General features: G+C 40.2%; 1 protein-coding gene across 2 annotated transcripts in view; it reads right to left on the bottom strand.

Moving 5' to 3' along the window:
• Window positions 1–1,463: 1,463 nt before the first annotated feature.
• NEK10 (NIMA related kinase 10) overlaps window positions 1,464–22,754 on the bottom strand; it is a 1,104,115-nt gene continuing 1,082,824 nt past the window's right edge. For both annotated transcript variants that reach the window (XM_078663960.1, XM_078663961.1), the window contains one exon: window positions 1,464–5,080. In XM_078663960.1, the coding sequence (XP_078520086.1) occupies window positions 5,032–5,080 (49 nt within the window). In that variant the 3' untranslated portion in view covers window positions 1,464–5,031. The remainder of the gene's footprint in view (window positions 5,081–22,754) is intronic.

Below are 22,754 nucleotides of genomic sequence, written 5' to 3'. Positions count from 1 at the left end.
TTTTTCTTTTCCATCTATGCATCCAGGATCGGGATCAACATCCCTGTATCGAAAAGGACCACCTCAATGCTGCTCACATTTAGAAAGGAGTTGAAGACTCACCTCTTCACACAGCACTACTTCAGAATGCATTAAGCATCCGGAACTAGCTTTCTATACACTTCCGTGTTGACTTTATACTTGTTTTTAAACATTTACTGTGCTCAACTGCCTTTTGGATAGGTACTCGCTATAGAAATACAACATACATGCATAAATACAGGCATTGAGGTATTTGTTGGTGCTGAATGATAGATATTTATTGTACCCAACTAATTATATCGACCTCAGGATAATGAAGGCTGAATTAACCCACTGTGATTTGTGCCTGTCACCTTGGGGTTAAAGACAAATCCCTGCAGTGGGTGCTTTAATCCACTGAGCCACTGCATCCTTCTATTCCTAGACTCCTATTTGTAGACTGACATCCCACTGATCTTTCACCCTTGATTCATGCATTGCTTCACACCTAAGCATCACATCTGAAACTTTGGTGTCATCATTGAAGGTTATCTGTTGTTTGAACCCCATATGGACACAGTGGTTATGACAGGTTTCTGTGGCTTCTGTCAGAACCATGCAACCATTCTTTTTCTAGTCCCCATGTAAGTGAATGCACGTATTCTTCAAGCAGTAAAACTTCCACTTGCTCTATTGCAGCAGTGTCTAACCTAGTTCTCCAGGCTAAGACTTTTCGGAAACTAGAGTCCAAAACTATGCAGTCCAACCTGTCTCCAGTGTGGTGCACTTTGACCTGTTCAGCCAATCCACTAGAACCCTGTTGTGACAGTGAAATAACACTGCAGCTTAAAAACCTTTGTCTTAGTGCACAAGGCATCAAACTGAACTCACCAGGGAATCTGCAGAGTAAGATGCATGCCTATCACATCTCTGGACTTTAACCCACAAGACACTGACCAAGCAACCAAAAGCTATCAATGAATTGGGTGAAGATGCTTGCACATTGAAGGCAGGTTTCTGTAGAACTTCCTTCCCCAGGGCTGGCGCCGTAAAACAGATCTCCGTAAACCTTAGTTTGAAGGCCCATCATAACTTTCTTGATCTTAGAACTCTTAACCATAGTCCTGTCTTTATTTTTGGACATTTTCACACAGATGGCATTTGTTTGTAGCCCTAAATTCTCCTCAGATAATCCCAATTGACTACTGATGTCCTCTTTAGACAATTTTAAAGCATGCAAATTGGATTCAGATCCTCTCAGTCCTCCAAACCAAGCTGTGAAACTCACTCTCACCATCAATGTTCTTTACTTTGAATCATCTAGAATTGTACAAAGTGGACCTGGCCCTGTCCCCATGACCCTCCCCTGCAGCCACAGTTATGGCACACCAGTCGTACAACACAATTCACACTGGGAAGCAACAAAGGCGAACACAACACACGATGAGACTTCTGTAGTGTGTTCCTTCAAACTCTGGTTTATTGTTTGAACATTTCACAAGCAGTTTTCACTCCAGAGTGTATAACACTTGCTTATCATGCACAACAGCTAAATAAAGCAAAAGGTGCTGAAAGTCAGTCTTCTTGGTGAGATGTTCACATTTCGTCGCTTTCTAAAGGGGACAACCTCAGGACAGTAATGTCAACATGTTGTTTAGCAGCAAACCTTCAAGGTGTAGAGCATAAACTGCGTTCTACAAATATATATGTATGAAAATGTATGTACATCATTTACTATTTTACTCCTTCAGTTAAGATGGTCAGACATGCTCCAAAATTGTGACTGCAAATACTTTAATGCAGAATATGTGACAATTCCTTCCAGTTGTCACATATTATGGCATCTAGATTTGGAAATAGTAACTACAGTACATTTGGAACTGATGGTCTAGATCTAAAACGTTTCCTAATACCTTTGCATCCTAATACTCCTGCACAAACATTAGGAGTATTCAAGAAATCAATGTTTATCTTTAAAGTGCAGTTTGTAGGTTACCCCAAGACTTGTGATACATCAAATTGCTGTCACCACAGTCCATCAATTTCAAGGGGAGGTCGGTATCCCATTTGGGATGTTATGTGAAATATGCTGAGTGGAGTCTATGTACAGTAATATACTTATATTATATTAAGTTAAATGATTAAACTTTGATCCATGTGCAAAATTATTTGAAAAGAGTGGGTTTGGTGGAGGCAAAACTATCAATGGGTCTAAGTGGAAGTAACTAGTAAGAAAACTATGGGATTGATTATCTGGTGCTTCCAATCACAATGCTAAATTCTACCAAGGAGGCTCACTATTCATGGTTTGGGCAAATCTCCTTCAAAACCAGCAAAATTATATCAGTTGTACCTACAGAAATCCTTCATCATTTCAGACTGAAGGCTACATTTGTCAAAGATACGTTAGAGAAGGGTGAACATGAATGGAGTCCTGACAATAATATCTATTTCATATAGAATAGGCATGGAGTTGCACCCTTTAGAGAGAGAAGGACTGCATAAGAAAGAGAGAGAGGAGAGAGAGGGAGAGAGAGAGAGAGAGAGAGAGAGAGAGAGAGAGAGAGGGAGTAGTGAATCCTAGAGTAAAAGAATTGACCAGGAATAGATATGTAACATTGATCCTCTCGGGGTCTTTCATCTCTCCTTAGATCACAAGCTTGTCTGGTCCCCTTATGCTAAACAGATGCTCCTTCACTAAATATCGCCAGAAAGAGCCACCAGGGACTGGCTGGCCACTTCATATCTACCAAATGAAACCTGTGCATCAATCCTCACTCCAAAAATCCACTGTTGAGTTTGTTACAGCACAGCTGGCGGGTGAAATAATACAAGTGTCACAAAATGAACTCATGTAAGCACTTGGGATTTTCAAACTTTGTGAATAATTAAGCGAAAATGAATGCATTTAATGTATGTCAGTATAAGAGGCTGTTACCCTCATGTTACATTCTTAATATATGTTAACAATTTGTTGATAATTTGATAATTTAAGAACTAACTCATGAAGGCAATCAGGATATGTGCCAACATTGAAAAGAAGCGTGAGCACAGAAAATCAGGTATGGTAGAACTGCTCCTGCCAGCAGGTGGCACTGCACCCACACCATAGGATTGCCAGTGCTTTGAAGGCTCGTGCTCTTCTCCAAGACATTTTTAAGGCACTTCAAAAATCCACTGTGAAAGAGGATGCTTGGCGCTCACACAAGGAGGCTGTAGACAAAATCCCTGAAAAAAGAAACCTTACACAAGAAGACAGCCAAGTACTACAGAAACTGGATATCCATTACAACTCTCTGAACTTTAACCAGGGGGAAAAAATGAACATCTGTGACACAAGTTTTCGCTTATGCGGATGAAACCCAGTGCAGAAGATATCAAAATATTTGTACAAAATATTTGTACCTTTTGCTTAGTGGGTAAACAGGATATGATAGTTCACAGATCCTCTTTGAGCAGTCCAGTCTAGTAAACACATTTCTCAGAGGCAAACAATAGGAGTACTGGTTTTCTATCCAACCTGACTGATAATAAATCAGCTTTTTCCCAGTAGGTGGAAAGGACACTCCCTTCACAGCAGTAAGGTGAAGCAGAACCTGTTTTGCATTCAATATTATCAAGCTGATAGATTTTCTGAATGCACCGAGGAGTGCAATGAGTTCAGAGAAGGCTTATTTGTAAACAAACCCACGCCTGTCAAACTGCTATTGGCTGATCCATAAGCTACAAACAGCTCAGCCAAGACAATCAGTATAATAAAACACAAAACAAAGTATTCTTGGGAAGGGTAGACACACTGATTTGTTCATGTCTGAGAAACATCAATAATCCTAAGTGATGCTCCTTACTTGAAAAATGTGAATGCCTTTGAATGTGTAGCCCATGAACAACAAGTACCAGCCAAACTATAAGCGAAGATAAGCACTGGCAAAAGAAAAGAATACAAAACACAAGTAGGAGCAAAAGTACATGAAAGGAAAGGAAAAGCTAATTAATAAATATGCAGTAAAAGCTATACTAGTAGTTGCAGCGCTTAACATATCTATGGAATAAGAGTTGTGTCTGATTGCCTGTGAAACTGGAAGACATGTTGTGATGTGTCTACTTTTCATCAATAATCAATGTTTCACAATCTACTCAACAAGTAGGAAACCTCTGATGAGGTGAAGTGAGTGAAAGATCTGAGTATATTAGTCCTGCGACAGCAAACTACCTGAAACCTGCAACAGAGTGCAGACCACACTTCCTGGTAAACACAGGGGCACCTCGCAAGGAATGTAACTCGGTGCTTTCTGTTTGTTTCCATATATCCTTCATTTGTCTGGTAACCCTGCATATACAGCACACTATGTAGAAAAGGCTATCTTTCATCCTGTCTGAAAATAAACACTAACAGACTGCAGGCATTAAATAAAGCTTGGAAGACAGGGACGCCAGTACAAGGCTGGCAGATGTCCCTTCCACCCTATTACAAGTACTTTAGACTATAATGCAGCCCTTGGGATACTGTGGACAGACATCAGCCATGTTTGTTACTGAGTACCCTGTATGCCAAACTCTAAATTAGGCTCCATGTCACCAACTCTTTTTTCTTTTAATGGTGAGTTAGATCATTTATCAATCTTTTCTGCCTTATGCATCCATTTAATTTTCTCTCCAGAAAACACACTCTGACACAGATAATACTGAAAATCCTAAAGCCAGCAGCTTTAGCAAACCTGAGTAGAAAAACATCTGAAAAGTGAGTAGGACGACTAGGCCATGGTGTGGTACAATCTCTAATAGTGCAGCTGGACACGACTGGGGCACACTGCTTTCCCTCCATAGTGCCAGCATCCACACAGAACATTCTGATCTCCAAAGAAAGGTTTTCTGCATAGGAAGAACACACCATGGATATAGTCCCAGAAGACAGATTCTTGTCATTCCTAAATATTGAGCAGTGTTTCCCTTTGGCAATTAACATCCTTGCGTACAGCGGCAGTTTCTCAATCTCTCTTTAACAGAGTCTTTTGGTCGTCCCTTGAGCCATCATCGTCTGTTGGGCCAGTTCTTGCTTCCCCAAGGATAGGCATGGTACCTTTGAAAAGAAGAGAAAAGCAGGTATGTGAAACCAGTATTCTGCCACTGACACATGCACAGTTCAACACCACTGGATATGAACACATTGAGATGTCTTCTGTAGTGGAACAATCTTTCTTCAAGATGAGTGTACACCCTCCCTTTTCACCCTTCCTGGCAAAGGAGTATCCAAAGACTACCTAGAAAAAACTTTTTTATAAATTGGTATTTCATTTTTTGTTAAATATAAATTAACAAACTGCTGATTAATCATGAGATATGTTGGTTTCAAACTTTATATCTCTAAATAAAAACACTAACATTACTTTCATTTGATCAGTATTAGAGCCGACTCCTTTTCTTAAATGACATCCCACCAGTTTGTTGTACAAAGACATCAACATATGTTTTGATCCTCTCTATACAATCCATCCACCAGTTACCTTTCAATGAAGGATTTCACCTGCCTTGTCGGTAACCCCTCTGCTCCTTGCCTTTTCTTCACACTTTTTTTTTCATGGGTCAGCCCATATGAGGTTCTGTTAAATGGATTACAATGTCCTCCTGCCTTCCTCACACGAATAACAAGTGTGAGCATCACACAGGTTGGCCTACGCGGCAACACTCATCTATGTGTACCAAGGCCCTCAAGCTGAGTATTTTGGACCCTAGAATGCGTGTCCTAGTAATGAGCCAAATCACCAATCTCCTTCCCTCTCATTCTTACATGAGCTCATCCTACAGAGGCCACCATCTGGGTTGTATTCATGCTGGTGCATTGCTATGCTAATCTCCAGATAGTCATTTAAATTTCTTTGCAGCAACCACAAGTAACCAGGAGTTAGACATTATAACCACTCAACCTACAAACTGCAGGACAAATACAGATCTCTACACCAAGACTAGTTTACTCTACACTGATCCTATTTTGCATAAGTCAGTATTATGAGCTGGAGGGACAGGTCCTCTGAAAGGCTTTCAAACTCATTTAGTAAAGTAGCTATATCCGCTATTCTGTGGATTGTACCTATTAAGTCTAGCTCCAAACCAGTGACAGGGTCTCTGTGTATTTCATGCTCACAAGGACACCAGTAAACCCATAACAAGCACTGGCATAGCCAATAGGTCTTGCCTTTGGGACCTTATAAGTGTTTAGTTATCCAGCACAATATCCTTGGTGCAACAACATCAAGTGTTGCATGGCTAAACATTTATAAGGTCCGAAAGGAGAGACCTATTGGCTATGCCGATGCTTGCTTTTCTTACTCTCGCTTGATGGATTACCCTAAAACTTTGCAGGAAAGAGCTGAGGTGGATGAACTCTTCTTTTTGAAAGTTTCATGAAGAATTGTCAACAGCACCAAAGGTATTAGCAAACCCAAAGGTACTAATTTAACTACCAATTCTGACACTCAATCAGGCACATGGATTGATCAGTATGTATTCAGTTGGAAACATTGAGAGTAGCCTGTGATTTCATACATCTTTGGATATATCTATATCTGTTAATTGGGCAAAGAAGAAAATCTGCATAAATCAATTGTTCGGTAATATGAGATGTTATACGTGATACTAGATTTTTAGTGATGAAAAACAACTAATGCATTAGCACTTTATTAGGAGAATATAGATTTGCCATATATCACGTTTATGCTAATTTTTTATGAGTTATGATTTGCATACTGCATTAGCAGTTTAATCCTGTTATGGGAGATGATGATGTTTGGGAGACCAGGTTATTGTAACAATGAGAAGTATCAATACATGCTGACCTTGGCAGAAAATGCATCAGATGTATTATGAAAATCAGTGACCTATTTATATGTGGCCTTGAGCGGCCTGGGCCGACTGCCGGAGCTGGAGGCGCTTACGGGTCCACTCCCGTCTAGCCTTCGACGTCAAGGCCCGGCAGTCGGGACACGACTGGTCGTCGTGGTCGGCCCCAAGGCAATACAGGCACCGGCAGTGGGGATCGGTAACTGACATCAGTCGGGCGCAGTCGGTACAGGGCTTGAACCTGGGTATCCCTACCGGCACCAAGAGTCGTGAAGACTCGAGAAGAGATCAAAAATTATCAAAAAAGTTTAGTCAAAAAGTGACTAAGGTACTGCTTTCTCCAGACCTGCGCTTGCTGGCGCCGAAAAAAGAAGAACTGACGTCAGCGCGCGAGGGCGGCGTCTAAGTACTCCGACGACGTCATCCCGGCGCCAACGATGCCGATGACAGACGCAGAGCCGCAGACGACGCCTACCGACGCGCAGGGGTACAGCTACGCTAAATTTTCCGGATCCAGTCTGACGCCTGGGGGTTATTCTAAGGTGAGGAATCTAACTGATGTGTTTCTTTCAGATTTTAGTTTCCTCGTGATAAGGTACATTATTAATATGCAAATGAAGTTGCTTGAATAAGCCATGCCTCCAACGTTCTACATAATTTGCTCTGAATATAATTCCGCATTCCAAAGCATGCACCCTTTTTGGTAGGTTGTCCAGCCTTGTTTTTGACAAAAGCATTACTTATTTGAAGGACGCCTATAAATAGTCTTCTGGAGTTAATAGTAATCTAGTGGTAGCCTGAAATTACCGATTTTCAAAACGAGTTGCCAAGAGTGTTTTTGGTTTTATTCAAGATAACGGATAGGCCAGAGTTGCTGACTTTAGGATCTGGGGAACCGGGTTGATTCTCGGCGTCGGCTCAGGTAAAGCGCAGCAATACCTTCCGGCCGAGTAGCGTTATATAAACTTTGTAAAAATAAACAAGACAAGCAACAAACACGAGCGCCGTGCGGCGGGGGGAGAGGTGGGGGGATGGGGGGGCGGGCACGATTCACTCGCGGGAGTGATAATTGCTGCCAGATGGTGGCGCGCGCTCCCGCTTGTGAATCTGCTGACGTGCGCGCGTTGCCATTGCAGGCAATTGAACGCGTGCAAGTGCTTGGCTGAAAAGCCGAAGCGACTGGAAAAGGTATTTTTCCTTTGCAACGCATGCGCGTTGCGAAGGCAAGACCTAAAAAGGTAGCAACGCTGTTTATGGCAAATGTGGAGGAAGCTATGGAACCTAAGAAAAACTGAACTCTTGTGGCGCTGTTTATTTCATTCATAGTCCAAAATTATCTGAAAGCTAATTTGAAGCCATCCAGCAGAACGAAATATATAAGAATTGAGTTCCAACTTCTAGGTCCAGCACATCTGAGAGTTAGTTGAAAATCACCTGTGCTACAAGTGTTGCAGAGCGGCGGATACAAGTCCGAATGCTTTTGCTACATTATATGTTTGATCATGTTTACTAGATGATCCTACAAGATTATTAAGACGTCAATTTTTAAAACTGGGGCTCCGTACTATCAAAGATGCTACTAACTGAAGCTTGTGTCCTGGGAAATGATACACAACTAGTTGGCAAGGTACTGAAGTACTTTGAGTTGGCTTTGAAGTACAAAAACCATGGAAGGAAAATCTTAGATTAAAGAATGCTATAGTTGCAGTCATACAGCAAGGACTTGAATTTTTCACATTCGCATCGAAACAGTCCGTATTATAAAATATTGAGTTTTAATGGTGTTTAAGTACATTTTTATGTAAAAATGATGAAATTGAGGCATTCATAATTTTGCCAATAATTAGAATAATCTTCATTTTGACAAATGTAATTATTTTGGTATGTGAGAAAATGTGCATTTCAACAGTCTTATTTCTAATGTTCGATCAATACATTTGTTGTAATGATTTTTATTAATAACACAAATAAACTAAGTTTATTAAATTAGTTTGCTCTTTCACAAGGGAATTGTTTTGAATTGAGGACTAGTAAAGATCCATGAGTTGGGCTTCTGTTTGATTAGAGTATGTTAGAGATGGTTGAATACTGGTACGGATCATGGCCTGAATGTACGCCCCTGTGATATATGGGGGCCCCACACTTCAGGGGCCTCATATTAAACCTAAGGCCATTGTATACTCATGAGATGCCACAACATTAGGACCCTCTCCTCACCACATTCTGGGATATGCCACCGTTGGTACAGACCACCCTGCCTTTAAGTGCTGCCATACCAGTTCCTTCTCTTACATTTTGTTTCAAGTAATTTAAAAGTCTTAAAAAATACCCAGCCAATGTAGTCAATCTCAGATATGTGAATGACGTTGTTCTAAAGGTCTACACAAGTGTATTGGTGGATGACTTTAGCAGTTTGATAATAATTCAACATTTCTGTATCAGTAAAGTGCTTTTGATACTTCTGAAGTGTAATTTAGTCCTGTTGAAGTCTATTCATGCTAGAGGGTACAGTGGGCTTTGGCCTATTACTGCAGGGAGGGGTGGCACGAAGCCAGTCCTGACGCCTCACTTTAAGTGGAGATGCTTCCCTCAAAAGAACAAGTTACTTACCTTCGGTAACGATTTTTCTGGTGGATACAGTATCTGCCTGTGGATTCCTCCCCTTTTGAATTATTATAATGTGAAGCATTCCACAGAAACTTTTCTCCTCAGCTCTTCCACGTCGACGAGGATGTCATAATGGAATGGTTCCTCAAGCGACTCTGCGTGATGTTATTGGTGCCATAAGAAGACTTAGTTGGCGTACTGACATCAGTTCCCCCCATTATGTCCATGCCTTCTTTTTGTTTTGTCCTCATATATGCCTCAGATGTTATATGCTCTAGATGGGTCTCTCTGATGCCTTCTATACTGACATTCATGATACCGCCCCGGGGTCAGTATACAGCTACCAGAGATCTCCCAGAGGTGGGTTGTTTCCTTATCCAACTCCCCTGCCTCTTGATGGAATACCTCAGACTAGGGGAGGACAGGACCGACACAAACCTCTGGCATAATCATCGGACCGTTTACTTTTTTGATCAGGCCTCTAGTTTCGACCATACGTTCTCTGAGCTTTCAACTCGACCAGCCATGTCCATCTTACAAACTTCCATGATGTTTTTTAAACAGTCTACAAATCTAGGAGGAGCCACTGACTTCCACTCTTTACATATCTCCCTCCTAGCTATAACTACCACGTAAAATATGATTTGTGAGGAAAAAATGTTAATATTATACTTACATGGTAGACCAAAGAATACTAGCCTAGGAGAACAGGAAATAGTTGTTGATAAAACCTCACCCAGAAAGCCGACAATCGCCCTCCAATACTCCTGGATCTCAGGGCACTCTAAGAATATGTGCATGTCATTTGCTGCTAGGAGTTTACAGCGGGGGCAACAATAGTTCTCCTGTGTTATCTTGTGCAGTTTAGCCGGAGTCCAATACACCCAATAGGCCGTAAACAGATGATTCCTCCTTAGATTAGCCGGTTTTATTAATCTCTGGGACAAGGAGAAAGAGTCTGTCCATATCTTACTGGTCTCTTCGGGATTTTCGGCTATGATGTTACCCCAGAGGCATACCAACTCGTGATCTAACATTCCTTTTGCCTCTGTGAGCGGTATGTACCAAAATGATACTTCTCGATTCCAGCCTCCCCCCCTGCAAATTGAGTCAAGAATTCCAGTGTCTTTTTCCCGCTGTAATGCCTGGCTTGACCACCATGCGGATAGTTGATAAAATTTAAATCTTGTCAATGACCCATTTGTAAGTGACATCAGAGAGTTCCAATCCATAAGACCTGAATCCACCCATAAATCACCCCATTTCTGGACTCCAGCTGTTCTCAGAGGCAGGGATAACTGGTCCTGAAGACACACTGGTGTGCCCGTAGAATCCCAGATTGGAGTATAGGTGTGGTAGTATGGAATTCCCAAGGCCTTCCGGATAAACCCCCAATTCCTAAGTGCGGTCTGCAGAATCTTAAGACGGACTTTCTTAAAGAATTTCTGGTCGTCAAACTTAAATAAGAAAAACTCTTGGCCATATGGTAAATCATGTAATAAAGCCTGAAATAAACGGCCCTGTGAGGATGAGTCTAATACGTTAGCAAGTAGCCTGAAGTTTTTAAAATGGAAGGCGTGGCAGTACAATAATAGGTCTGGTAAGGCCAGACCCCCAATCTTTAAACCCCTCCTTAATTTTTTCTAGGCTATCCTGGGAGATTTACAAGCCCAAATAAAAGAACCATGCCTTCAAGGCGAAACATGTGAACTAACAACCTTCCTACAAGTATACATAGTATACAAAACACAACCAAACATGGAAATACTACATCATAGATATTTCCTAAATCCTAGTAGCCTCATGATTGAAGCAAAAAATCACCTTAAACATTAATTAATAAATTTTTGATAGAAGCACACAGGCAACGGGGAGGCGGTTGGGTCAGTGAGGAATCCACGGGCAGATACTGTATCCACCAGAAACAGCGTTACCGAAGGTAAGTAACTTGATGTGATGGATGCATCTGCTTGGGGATTCCTCACCTTTTGAATTGAATCCCCAAGTAGTCCTGCACTTGGAAGAGGGTGCTTGTTTGCCTATACCAAAAAATCCTGCAACACAGAATGAGCAAATTGATCGACCCTCCTCACTTCTGAATCCAAGCAATATTGCTTTGCAAAATTGTGGAGGGAGGCCCAAGTTGCCGCTTTGTAGGTGTCAACCACAGGAACACCTCTAGCCGAAGAAGAAGACTTAGAATGAGCACGAATACTTTCAGGAGGCTCCTTCTTGGCCAAAGCGTAGCAGATCTTGATGCAAGGATTATCCAACTGGACAGCATTTTCTTGTCGACAGCTTTGCCCTTCATCTTGCCCACATATCCTATGAAGAGTTGATCATCCAGCCTGAAGCCATTGGTTTTATCCAAGAAGAAGCGCACTGCCCTTTTGATATCTAAACGATGAAGTCTCTTCTCCTCTTTAGAAGGATGAGGGGAGGGTAGAAAGTAGGTAAGGTAATGGACTGCCCCAAGTGGAATGGAGTGACCACCTTAGACAGGAAAGCAGCTCTGGTCCTAGGAACCATCTTATCCGCATGGAAAGATGTAAAAGGAAGGTTGGAACTAAGAGCCTGAAATTTACTCACCCTCCTAGCGGAAGTGATATCCATTAAAAATATAGTTTTAAAAGTGAGAAACCTTAAGGGGCAACTATGCAAAGGTTGAAAGGGCAAATCCAACAAAAACGTAAGAACTTGATTCAAACCCCACTGAGGCATAATAAAGGGAGTGGAAGGAAACCTATTAGTAAGACCCTTAATGAATCTCATAACTATAGGAGATTTAAACAGAGAGGGTCATCACTGTGACCAGCGGAGAAGGAGGGTGAAATGTCTTACCTTGAGAGAGTTTGCCACCATTGCAGATCCGCAGCAGTGTCTCTGAAAAGTCTGACCAATTCTCGAGATCTCCGTTGTGTTGAAACCACTGCCTGAGGAGGCACCACTGAAGGGCCCTCATATGCCAGCGTGTATGGTTGACTAGCAGGCACAAGACCTTCAGGACTCGAACAGATGCTCCATTCCGAAACAGTAGAATCAAAGCCTGGATGTCCTGAATCCTCTGTGGAGACGGAAGGGCATGACTCACTGTAGTCCAATACTGCTCCTATGAACATGTTGCAATGAACAGGCTCTAGGTGAGATTTGGGTACATTTATCGAAGATCCAAAGCTGAACAACAGCTGTTTTTTTTTACCTGCAAATGATGCAACACTATCTCAGCTGACCTTCTTTGAGCAGTCAGTCGTCCATATATGGAAACACATGAGTCCCTGATCTCCTGAGATGTGCTGCCATCACCGCCACCACCTTTGTGAATGGGTATGCCCTGACATGGGTCCCTTGCTCACTGTGCTACTGGATTCAAGCTATATTTTACAACACAAGGGAACCCAAGGTGCAATCGTTAGGGACCTATGGGTAGTACTTTTTTCACAGAGACAATGGTCCCTAAAGTAACTAAGTGACTTCAATACAAAATAGACTGAATAGTTCTATATTGATGTCCAGTCGGACAGTTTAATTACATTTAATAAGAAATTCGTATAAAAAAAATTTTTTTGTTAAAAGATGTAAGTGGGACACCAGCCGGTGCCTGACTCAACAAACTCCACCAGGGAGAGACATACAACATAAATTTTGTAGGCAAAACAAAAGGCAGTCTGATTGGTATGAATTATATACAGACTATTCATAAACTACACATATGCACACATAAATACTGATATATTAGTGACATTTGTGTATTTTGTCGACGACGTTTCGAACTTCCATTAGTTAAGAGTTCATCTTCAGGACATTTGATCCTTTGCCTATTTACAGATGCTAACATAATTACCCATATTAGTGGTACAGTTGAAAATTAGCATCAAATTGGACATACAATTACATGTAGGGGAAGAAAGAAAAATAAACCAGAAACATTAGGAGGTTAGAAAAAATGGCATGTAAGTTACTCACAACTTGGATTACATTAAACCTGATCAATTTTGATCAGACAACTTATATTGACTTAGTTATAGGTGACTAACAGCACCAACCCATGCAACCCATGTGACATGGTTCTCAACCTATACAGAAATTTAGGCAGACAACACATTATGTACTGGGGGACTATCAACTAAGAGAGCACTGTGCAACCAGTATTTACCAACAGGGGAGCTAAATTTTATTGGCCTCTGACATTAAGATGAGTTCATGAGTTAATAGGTAATTTAGGGCTGGCACTTACCAAGCCCGTCAATTCGGTAGAGGGACCACCACTTGGTTTGGGGTACCTGGGATTACCTATGAATTAAGAAAACTGAGTATTACAACCACTATGGCGCTGTATGAAACAGAGGATCAATAGAATAAGTGAAGAGGCTTACCGAATTACATATTGCGTATTGCGACTTGTAAGTGGTAATTGATGCCGGTTAGTGCAGTACTTGATAGAAGCACGTTCAAGAACAAAATTCTGGGGAAACATCGATTGAAATTCCTTATAAACAACCTCCTCTATAACGTGTGGATCAGCACTTCATAGCCACACAGCACAAATGCGCTTACCGGTAATAACGGAGGAAACGTCCACAATAGGGATCCGGTTTCCAGAAGGGGACGTAGCCCTAAAATCGAAGAAGATTGGGCATAACATGTCCGTTTCTTAGTGCAATCTCGTTTAGCTAGCCATTACTATATTGCGAGCTAACACTCACCCGGGCTTGTACAGTCGCGGTTCCTCAATGGGAATCAGTTCTTCGTGTAACTGACGGCGCGCTGAGGTTGAAACGCCGCGCATGCTCTTTTAATGTTAACAACAGACAAGGGATTTGTCGGGTGCGAATTTGGGGGCCATTTTGAAGTGGTGTAAAACGATAGGATGATTAATGATTCTAAAGAGACTAGTAAATCCGATTAAGCTAGTGAGGTAAGCGCCTCTTGTTAAAACCAAGTATTTTTTACATTTAGTGCGTGTGTTGACAAAATTGGTATTGGGTTTAAATTTCTAAACAGCCTAATTAAAGTGCATGAATTTCTAAAAAGCCTAATTAAAGTGCATAAATTGTATGAACCGAGGACATTTTGTATGAAAGTTCAACCAACTGAGTATTTCGTTTTTTTTGGGGATTTTATATTCCAACAGCCCTGAGCAAAGTGCATAAAGTGTAAATGCAAAACATTCCTTATATTAATCATGGTACATACATCCTGAAATACAAGAGACAATATTATTCTCATATTCTCATATGGCGATTGGTGGAACAGACCTTGAATTAGGCCTCGATTGCTACCAGATCATATTCAAAAACAATTCATAACAGTGTCATTACTCACTTATCCATACATCCTGAAAAACAAGAGACGATATTATTCTCACTTGTCGGTTGATGGCACAAACCTTGAATTAGGCCTCGATTGATATCAGATCATATTCAGAAACAATTCACAACAATGAGGTCCAGTCCTCCAATTTATTTAGTCCTTCATGTAGACTTCGTGTTTTCAAAATCCAGTGTAGCTCCTCCTTATTTAAAAGTTGCTGGAAATTAGCACCTCGTGGGGGTACCTTGACCAATGTAATCACAGTCCACTGGAAGTCAAGTTCTGTGTGTCCCAGTTCAACAAAGTGATCGACCAAAGGAGCATTTGGGGTCTTGCATTGAATGCGGCTCCTATGCTGACACATCCTTAGTTTAACTTTTTGCGTAGTTTGACCGATGTAAATCTTAGGACAACTACAAATGATAGCATAAATGACATTATTACTGTTACAATTTGTCAATTGCTTGCGAACATGTCTCACATCATTGAAAGAAAAATCTTTTCCTTCTACTGTACTGTCGCACATTGTGCAGTTACCACATTTGGCATGACCTGTAATGAGCGGTAATGACCATAACCCCTCCAAGGTCTCACATTGTTCAGGAGCAGGTAGTGCAGCACGAACAAGATGGTCCTTAATATTTTTTGACTTTCTGAACGCAAAAAGGGGTCTGTCAATTTGTAGGGTTCCTGCATTCAAAACTGGCCAATGGCGTTTTATGCTCTTAGTAATGGAATTGGAGACAGGAGAAAATGTAGTCACACAAACTAAACGTTCTTCCTTTTTCTTTGATTTTGGCTCAAGTAGTGTGTCCCGTGGACAATACCAGGCTCTTTTAACAGCTCTACGTACAAGCCTACGTGGATAGCCACGATTGATTAGCTTAGGACTAAGTATCTCACATTCTTGGAAAAAATCTTCCTTTAGAAAACAATTGCGACGCAGTCTCAAAAATTGTGAGAAAGGCAAGGAGTCCCTTAGTGCTCGCGGGTGATGACTACGGTAACTTAAAAGGGTGTTCCGTTCAGTCGGTTTTCTATAAAGGCTAGTTATCAAAACACCATCGCGTACCTGGACAGTAAGGTCAAGGAATGGAATAGAGACATGACTGGTAGTGGAGGTGTAGGTCAAGCCGCTACAATTACTATTTAGCCAATGGATGAATTGTGGAATCAACTCATCACGGTCAGTCCACACCATGAAAATATCATCTATATACCGCTTCCATAGTGCAATAGCACTATGGAAGGGATTAGATGAAACGAGGATACGACCACACTCCAGATGGTTCATATATAATATGGCCAAGTTGGGGGCAAAAATAGCCCCCATAGATGTCCCCTTAATTTGGCCAAAGTAGTCTCCATCAAAAAGAAAAAATGTTTTTGTCAAGCAGATTTCCAAAAGTTGCAAAACAAACAAGGTGGGAACTTGATGAGGACGAGGTCTTTTATCCAACACTTCTTGTAGAACATCTATGGGGGCTATTTTTGCCCCCAACTTGGCCATATTATATATGAACCATCTGGAGTGTGGTCGTATCCTCGTTTCATCTAATCCCTTCCATAGTGATATTGCACTATGGAAGCGGTATATAGATGATATTTTCATGGTGTGGACTGACCGTGATGAGTTGATTCCACAATTCATCCATTGGCTAAATAGTAATTGTAGCGGCTTGACCTACACCTCCACTACCAGTCATGTCTCTATTCCATTCCTTGACCTTACTGTCCAGGTACGCGATGGTGTTTTGATAACTAGCCTTTATAGAAAACCGACTGAACGGAACACCCTTTTAAGTTACCGTAGTCATCACCCGCGAGCACTAAGGGACTCCTTGCCTTTCTCACAATTTTTGAGACTGCGTCGCAATTGTTTTCTAAAGGAAGATTTTTTCCAAGAATGTGAGATACTTAGTGCTAAGCTAATCAATCGTGGCTATCCACGTAGGCTTGTACGTAGATCTGTTAAAAGAGCCTGGTATTGTCCACGGGACACACTACTTGAGCCAAAATCAAAGAAAAAGGAAGAACGTTTAGTTTGTGTGACTACATTTTCTCCTGTCTCCAATTCCATTACTAAGAGCATAAAACGCCATTGGCCAGTTTTGAATGCAGGAACCCTACAAATTGACAGACCCCTTTTTGCGTTCAGAAAGTCAAAAAATATTAAGGACCATCTTGTTCGTGCTGCACTACCTGCTCCTGAACAATGTGAGACCTTGGAGGGGTTATGGTCATTACCGCGCATTACAGGTCATGCCAAATGTGGTAACTGCACAATGTGCGACAGTACAGTAGAAGGAAAAGATTTTTCTTTCAATGATGTGAGACATGTTCGCAAGCAATTGACAAATTGTAACAGTAATAATGTCATTTATGCTATCATTTGTAGTTGTCCTAAGATTTACATCGGTCAAACTACGCAAAAAGTTAAACTAAGGATGTGTCAGCATAGGAGCCGCATTCGATGCAAGACCCCAAATGCTCCTTTGGTCGATCACTTTGATGAACTGGGACACACAGAACTTGACTTCCAGTGGACTGTGATTACATTGGTCAAGGTACCCCCACGAGGTGCTAATCTCCAGCAACTTTTAAATAAGGAGGAGCTACACTGGATTTTGAAAACACGAAGTCTACATGAAGGACTAAATAAATTGGAGGACTGGACCTCATTGTTGTGAATTGTTTCTGAATATGATCTGATATCAATCGAGGCCTAATTCAAGGTTTGTTCCATCAACCGACAAGTGAGAATAATATCGTCTCTTGTTTTTCAGGATGTATGGATAAGTGAGTAATGACACTGTTATGAATTGTTTTTGAATATGATCTGGTAGCAATCGAGGCCTAATTCAAGGTCTGTTCCACCAATCGCCATATGAGAATATGAGAATAATATTGTCTCTTGTATTTCAGGATGTATGTACCATGATTAATATAAGGAATGTTTTGCATTTACACTTTATGCACTTTGCTCAGGGCTGTTGGAATATAAAATCCCCAAAAAAACCCAAATACTCAGTTGGTTGAACTTTCATACAAAATGTCCTCGGTTCATACAATTTATGCACTTTAATTAGGCTTTTTAGAAATTCATGCACTTTAATTAGGCTGTTTAGAAATTTAAACCCAATACCAATTTTGTCAACACACGCACTAAATGTAAAAAATACTGGGTTTTAACAAGAGGCGCTTACCTCACTAGCTTAATCGGATTTACTAGTCTCTTTAGAATCATTAATCATCCTATCGTTTTACACCACTTCAAAATGGCCCCCAAATTCGCACCCGACAAATCCCTTGTCTGTTGTTAACATTAAAAGAGCATGCGCGGCGTTTCAACCTCAGCGCGCCGTCAGTTACACGAAGAACTGATTCCCATTGAGGAACCGCGACTGTACAAGCCCGGGTGAGTGTTAGCTCGAAATATAGTAATGGCTAGCTAAACGAGATTGCACTAAGAAACGGACATGTTATGCCCAATCTTCTTCGATTTTAGGGCTACGTCCCCTTCTGGAAACCGGATCCCTATTGTGGACGTTTCCTCCGTTATTACCGGTAAGCGCATTTGTGCTGTGTGGCTATGAAGTGCTGATCCACACGTTATAGAGGAGGTTGTTTATAAGGAATTTCAATCGATGTTTCCCCAGAATTTTGTTCTTGAACGTGCTTCTATCAAGTACTGCACTAACCGGCATCAATTACCACTTACAAGTCGCAATACGCAATATGTAATTCGGTAAGCCTCTTCACTTATTCTATTGATCCTCTGTTTCATACAGCGCCATAGTGGTTGTAATACTCAGTTTTCTTAATTCATAGGTAATCCCAGGTACCCCAAACCAAGTGGTGGTCCCTCTACCGAATTGACGGGCTTGGTAAGTGCCAGCCCTAAATTACCTATTAACTCATGAACTCATCTTAATGTCAGAGGCCAATAAAATGTAGCTCCCCTGTTGGTAAATACTGGTTGCACAGTGCTCTCTTAGTTGATAGTCCCCCAGTACATAATGTGTTGCCCGCCTAAATTTCTGTATAGGTTGAGAACCATGTCACATGGGTTGCATGGGTTGGTGCTGTTAGTCACCTATAACTAAGTCAATATAAGTTGTCTGATCAAAATTGATCAGGTTTAATGTAATCCAAGTTGTGAGTAACTTACATGCCATTTTTTCTAACCTCCTAATGTTTCTGGTTTATTTTTCTTTCTTCCCCTACATGTAATTGTATGTCCAATTTGATGCTAATTTTCAACTGTACCACTAATATGGGTAATTATGTTAGCATCTGTAAATAGGCAAAGGATCAAATGTCCTGAAGATGAACTCTTAACTAATGGAAGTTCGAAACGTCGTCGACAAAATACACAAATGTCACTAATATATCAGTATTTATGTGTGCATATGTGTAGTTTATGAATAGTCTGTATATAATTCATACCAATCAGACTGCCTTTTGTTTTGCCTACAAAATTTATGTTGTATGTCTCTCCCTGGTGGAGTTTGTTGAGTCAGGCACCGGCTGGTGTCCCACTTACATCTTTTAACAAAAAAAAATTTTTGATACGAATTTCTTATGAAATGTAATTAAACTGTCCGGCTGGACATCAATATAGAACTATTCAGTCTATTTTGTATTGAATTCACTTAGTTACTTTAGGGACCATTGTCTCTGTGAAAAAAAACTGGATTCAAGCTAGCCTGGCTGATGAAGGGTAATACTCAGAAACCGGTATGAGGATGCTTGTTTCCGGTCCAGGGAGGACCTGGCTTGGCAGTTCGGTCTGGACTGATCCCATGAAGCACAGGGTCAAGACTGATTTGAATTTGGCTGGGTCTAAACTGGGGTGACCAGCGGAGAAGGAGGGTGAAATGTCTTACCTTGAGAGAGTTTTCCACCATTGCAGATCCGCAGCAGTGTCTCTGAAGAGTCTGACCAATTCAGACGTTGGTCCCTTGTGCCCTTACGACCGAATCGGTCAGTCCCGGTCGGATTCCTTCCCGACCGAGCCATTCCGACTCGGATTTCCGGATTACAGACGACAGGCTCAGAGAGCCTGTCTGCCGTCTGGAAATCCTCCTGTACTCCCCCGGTCGCCTCTGTGCGACCGAGGGAGAACGATGGCAGGTTTTCACTGCCTTTTCGTGCCGGTCTGTCCGGCACGAAAAGGCATTCGGAATCTGTCTCTGGGGGCCCCAGCAGGGCCCCCATGGGTGTGAGGCCGCCGGATGGCGGCCTGGGGGCACCTATGGTGCCCCTCCATTGATCCCTGCACCCGGCACCCGGCTGGCAGGCACCTTGGGTGCTGGCCACAGGGTGCAGGGTGCAGTGATGAACTGCACCCCTGCTTTCAGCAATGCAAGCATGCTGTATATATATACCAATAACATAAATCCTATAAATTAAACCCATTCTATCATAAATTAAAACATTAAACTATTTAAAAAACTTTAAACGTAAACTAACCACTCCAGTCAGTGCAAAAGTAGGGAAAGTGTTGGATAGCGGAGAGGTAAAAATTACTATTCCCACTCCAGTGAGTGCATCAGTAAGGAAAGTGTTGGATAGTTGAGGGGGAAAACTTACTATTCCCACTCCAGTTAGTGTAACAGTAGGGAAAGTGTTGGATAGCAGAGGGGTAAAAATTACTATTCCCACTCCAGTGAGTGCAACACTAGGGAAACTGTTGGATAGCGGAGGGGTAAAACTTACTATTCCCACTCTAGTGAGTGCAACAGTAGGAAAAGTGTTGGATAGTGGCAAGATAAAATTTACTATTCCAACTCCAATCAGTGCAACAGTAGGGAAAATGTTGGATTACAAAGGGGTAACAATTAATAGTCTCACTCCAGTCAGTTCAAAAGTAAAAACAAACAAAATATGAACAACAAATATATTTAAATAAATAAAAACATATATAAATATATTAAAAATGTAAATACAAATATATTTAATATTACAAATAAAAAACATGTTATAATGTTAAATGCATATGACACATAACTACAAATATATTAAATAAAATCGCAAAATAATTTTCAAACAAATAAATATGTTAATTAGAAATTATTTAGAATCAAAAACATTAATTATTACATACATTTACTTTTTTATTTCCTACTCTATAGCACCATACAATTCACAAATCACATCTAAATTGTATTAAAAAATATACTTACATAATTAACATAATTAATTACCAAGTAAAGAAATATTGTTAATTAAAAAACAAATTAAAACTCATTAATAAACTTCCCACACTTTACCCTTATAATCTCCACAAACCACTGGTAAAATTAAACTGTAACAAAATTAGTTACACAATTAAAACGTTTTTCAATTAAAAAACTCATAATATATAAAAACTAATTATAAAGTAAGTAAATTTAATTTACTCTCCACCCTTTACCCCAAAAAAATAAAAGCCACACACCAAAAATATAAACAACTACCCTAATTAAATATCAATTCATTAATTAACATTAATGCTCAATCAATTAATAATTAATTAAACATAAATTACTTTACCACAATTTACCCCTATAAACCCAATAACCGACCCATAAAATTAATTATGCAAATTCCATATTTAATTTTCAATTAATCAATCAATATTAAGAACTAATTATTAATTAATTAAAAATAAATCACTTTCCACTCTTTACCCCATAAACCCCACAACCCACACCTAAAACAAATCACAAAATTACTAGAAATATCAATTAATTAGTTCATATAAATTAACTAATTATGAATTATTTAAATGTAAATCACTTCCCACCCTTCCCTTTACCCCTATTAACCCACAACACGCACGTAAAATTAATTTAAAATTTCCATAATCAATTTTCAATCAAATTAATATTAAGAACTAATTATTAATTAATAAAAAATAAATTACTTCCCACTCTTTACCCATAAACCCCACAACCCACACCAACTAAAATCACACAATTACCATAATTATCAATTAATTAGTTCATATAAATTAACAACTAATTATTAATTAATCAAAAATAAATTACTTCCCACCCTTTACCCCATAAACCCTACAACACGCACCTAAAAAAAATTACACAACTACCATAATTAATTATCAATTAATTAAGTAATTAATATTAATTAACAACAAATTATTAATTAATTACACATACATAACTTCCCACAATTAACACTATAAAATCTAAATTGAATAAATAAAAAAGAATCATTAATTTATTATAATTAAATTACTTCCCACCCGCTTCCCCTATAAACCCACAACGCGCTACGGAACTAAAAAACGCAAAATTTTAATAAAATAAAATTGATAGCTACTAAAAATTTAACACATATATTAAAAAACATAAACAATACTTATACAAAAAAACATACATCACATATATTTAAAATATAAACTAAAATACATACAAATGATTTAAAAGTCGATATTTTAAAGAACTATATTTTTACAAACAATATTAATGACGTCTATATTTTTAAAAACAATATTTCTTACCTTAAATTTGATATTCTTGACCACAATATTCTTGCTGTCGATATTTCTAAATCACGATTTTTCCAACTCGATATCTGTGTAAATTGACATTTCCAACTCAATATTCTGCCTCAACACCGGTATGCAGACCACTTGCTTCTTATAATCCCTCAAACTCGGGGTCAAGGTCCACAATTTCCCCATCTTCAGCTCCCTCATGCTCCTCCTGGTATTCTTCCTCTTCCACCAGCCTTTGAGCCTCTCACCAAGATCTCATCCTCTGTATCACCGTCACCAGAGGCGGCGCCGGTGACTTTAGAGGCGGCATTGCAGGAACATCCAAAGGAACCAGGAATGAAGTCGGTTGAGGTTGAACAGGTGCCAGATCGGATCCAGACGGTGCTGGGGATGATCCATTCAAACGGCCTCGACCCTCTTATAAATGCAAGGGCGTTGGCACCTCGGCGGCGGTGGAGGCCAACTACCCGGAGTCACAGGCATAAAGGGCATGAAA

Source organism: Lissotriton helveticus, chromosome 10, assembly GCF_964261635.1.
Source record: "Lissotriton helveticus chromosome 10, aLisHel1.1, whole genome shotgun sequence".
Classification (NCBI taxonomy): Eukaryota; Metazoa; Chordata; class Amphibia; order Caudata; family Salamandridae; genus Lissotriton; species Lissotriton helveticus.
Note: the sequence above shows the minus strand (reverse complement) of the source record. Positions and strands in the feature narration are given on the sequence as shown.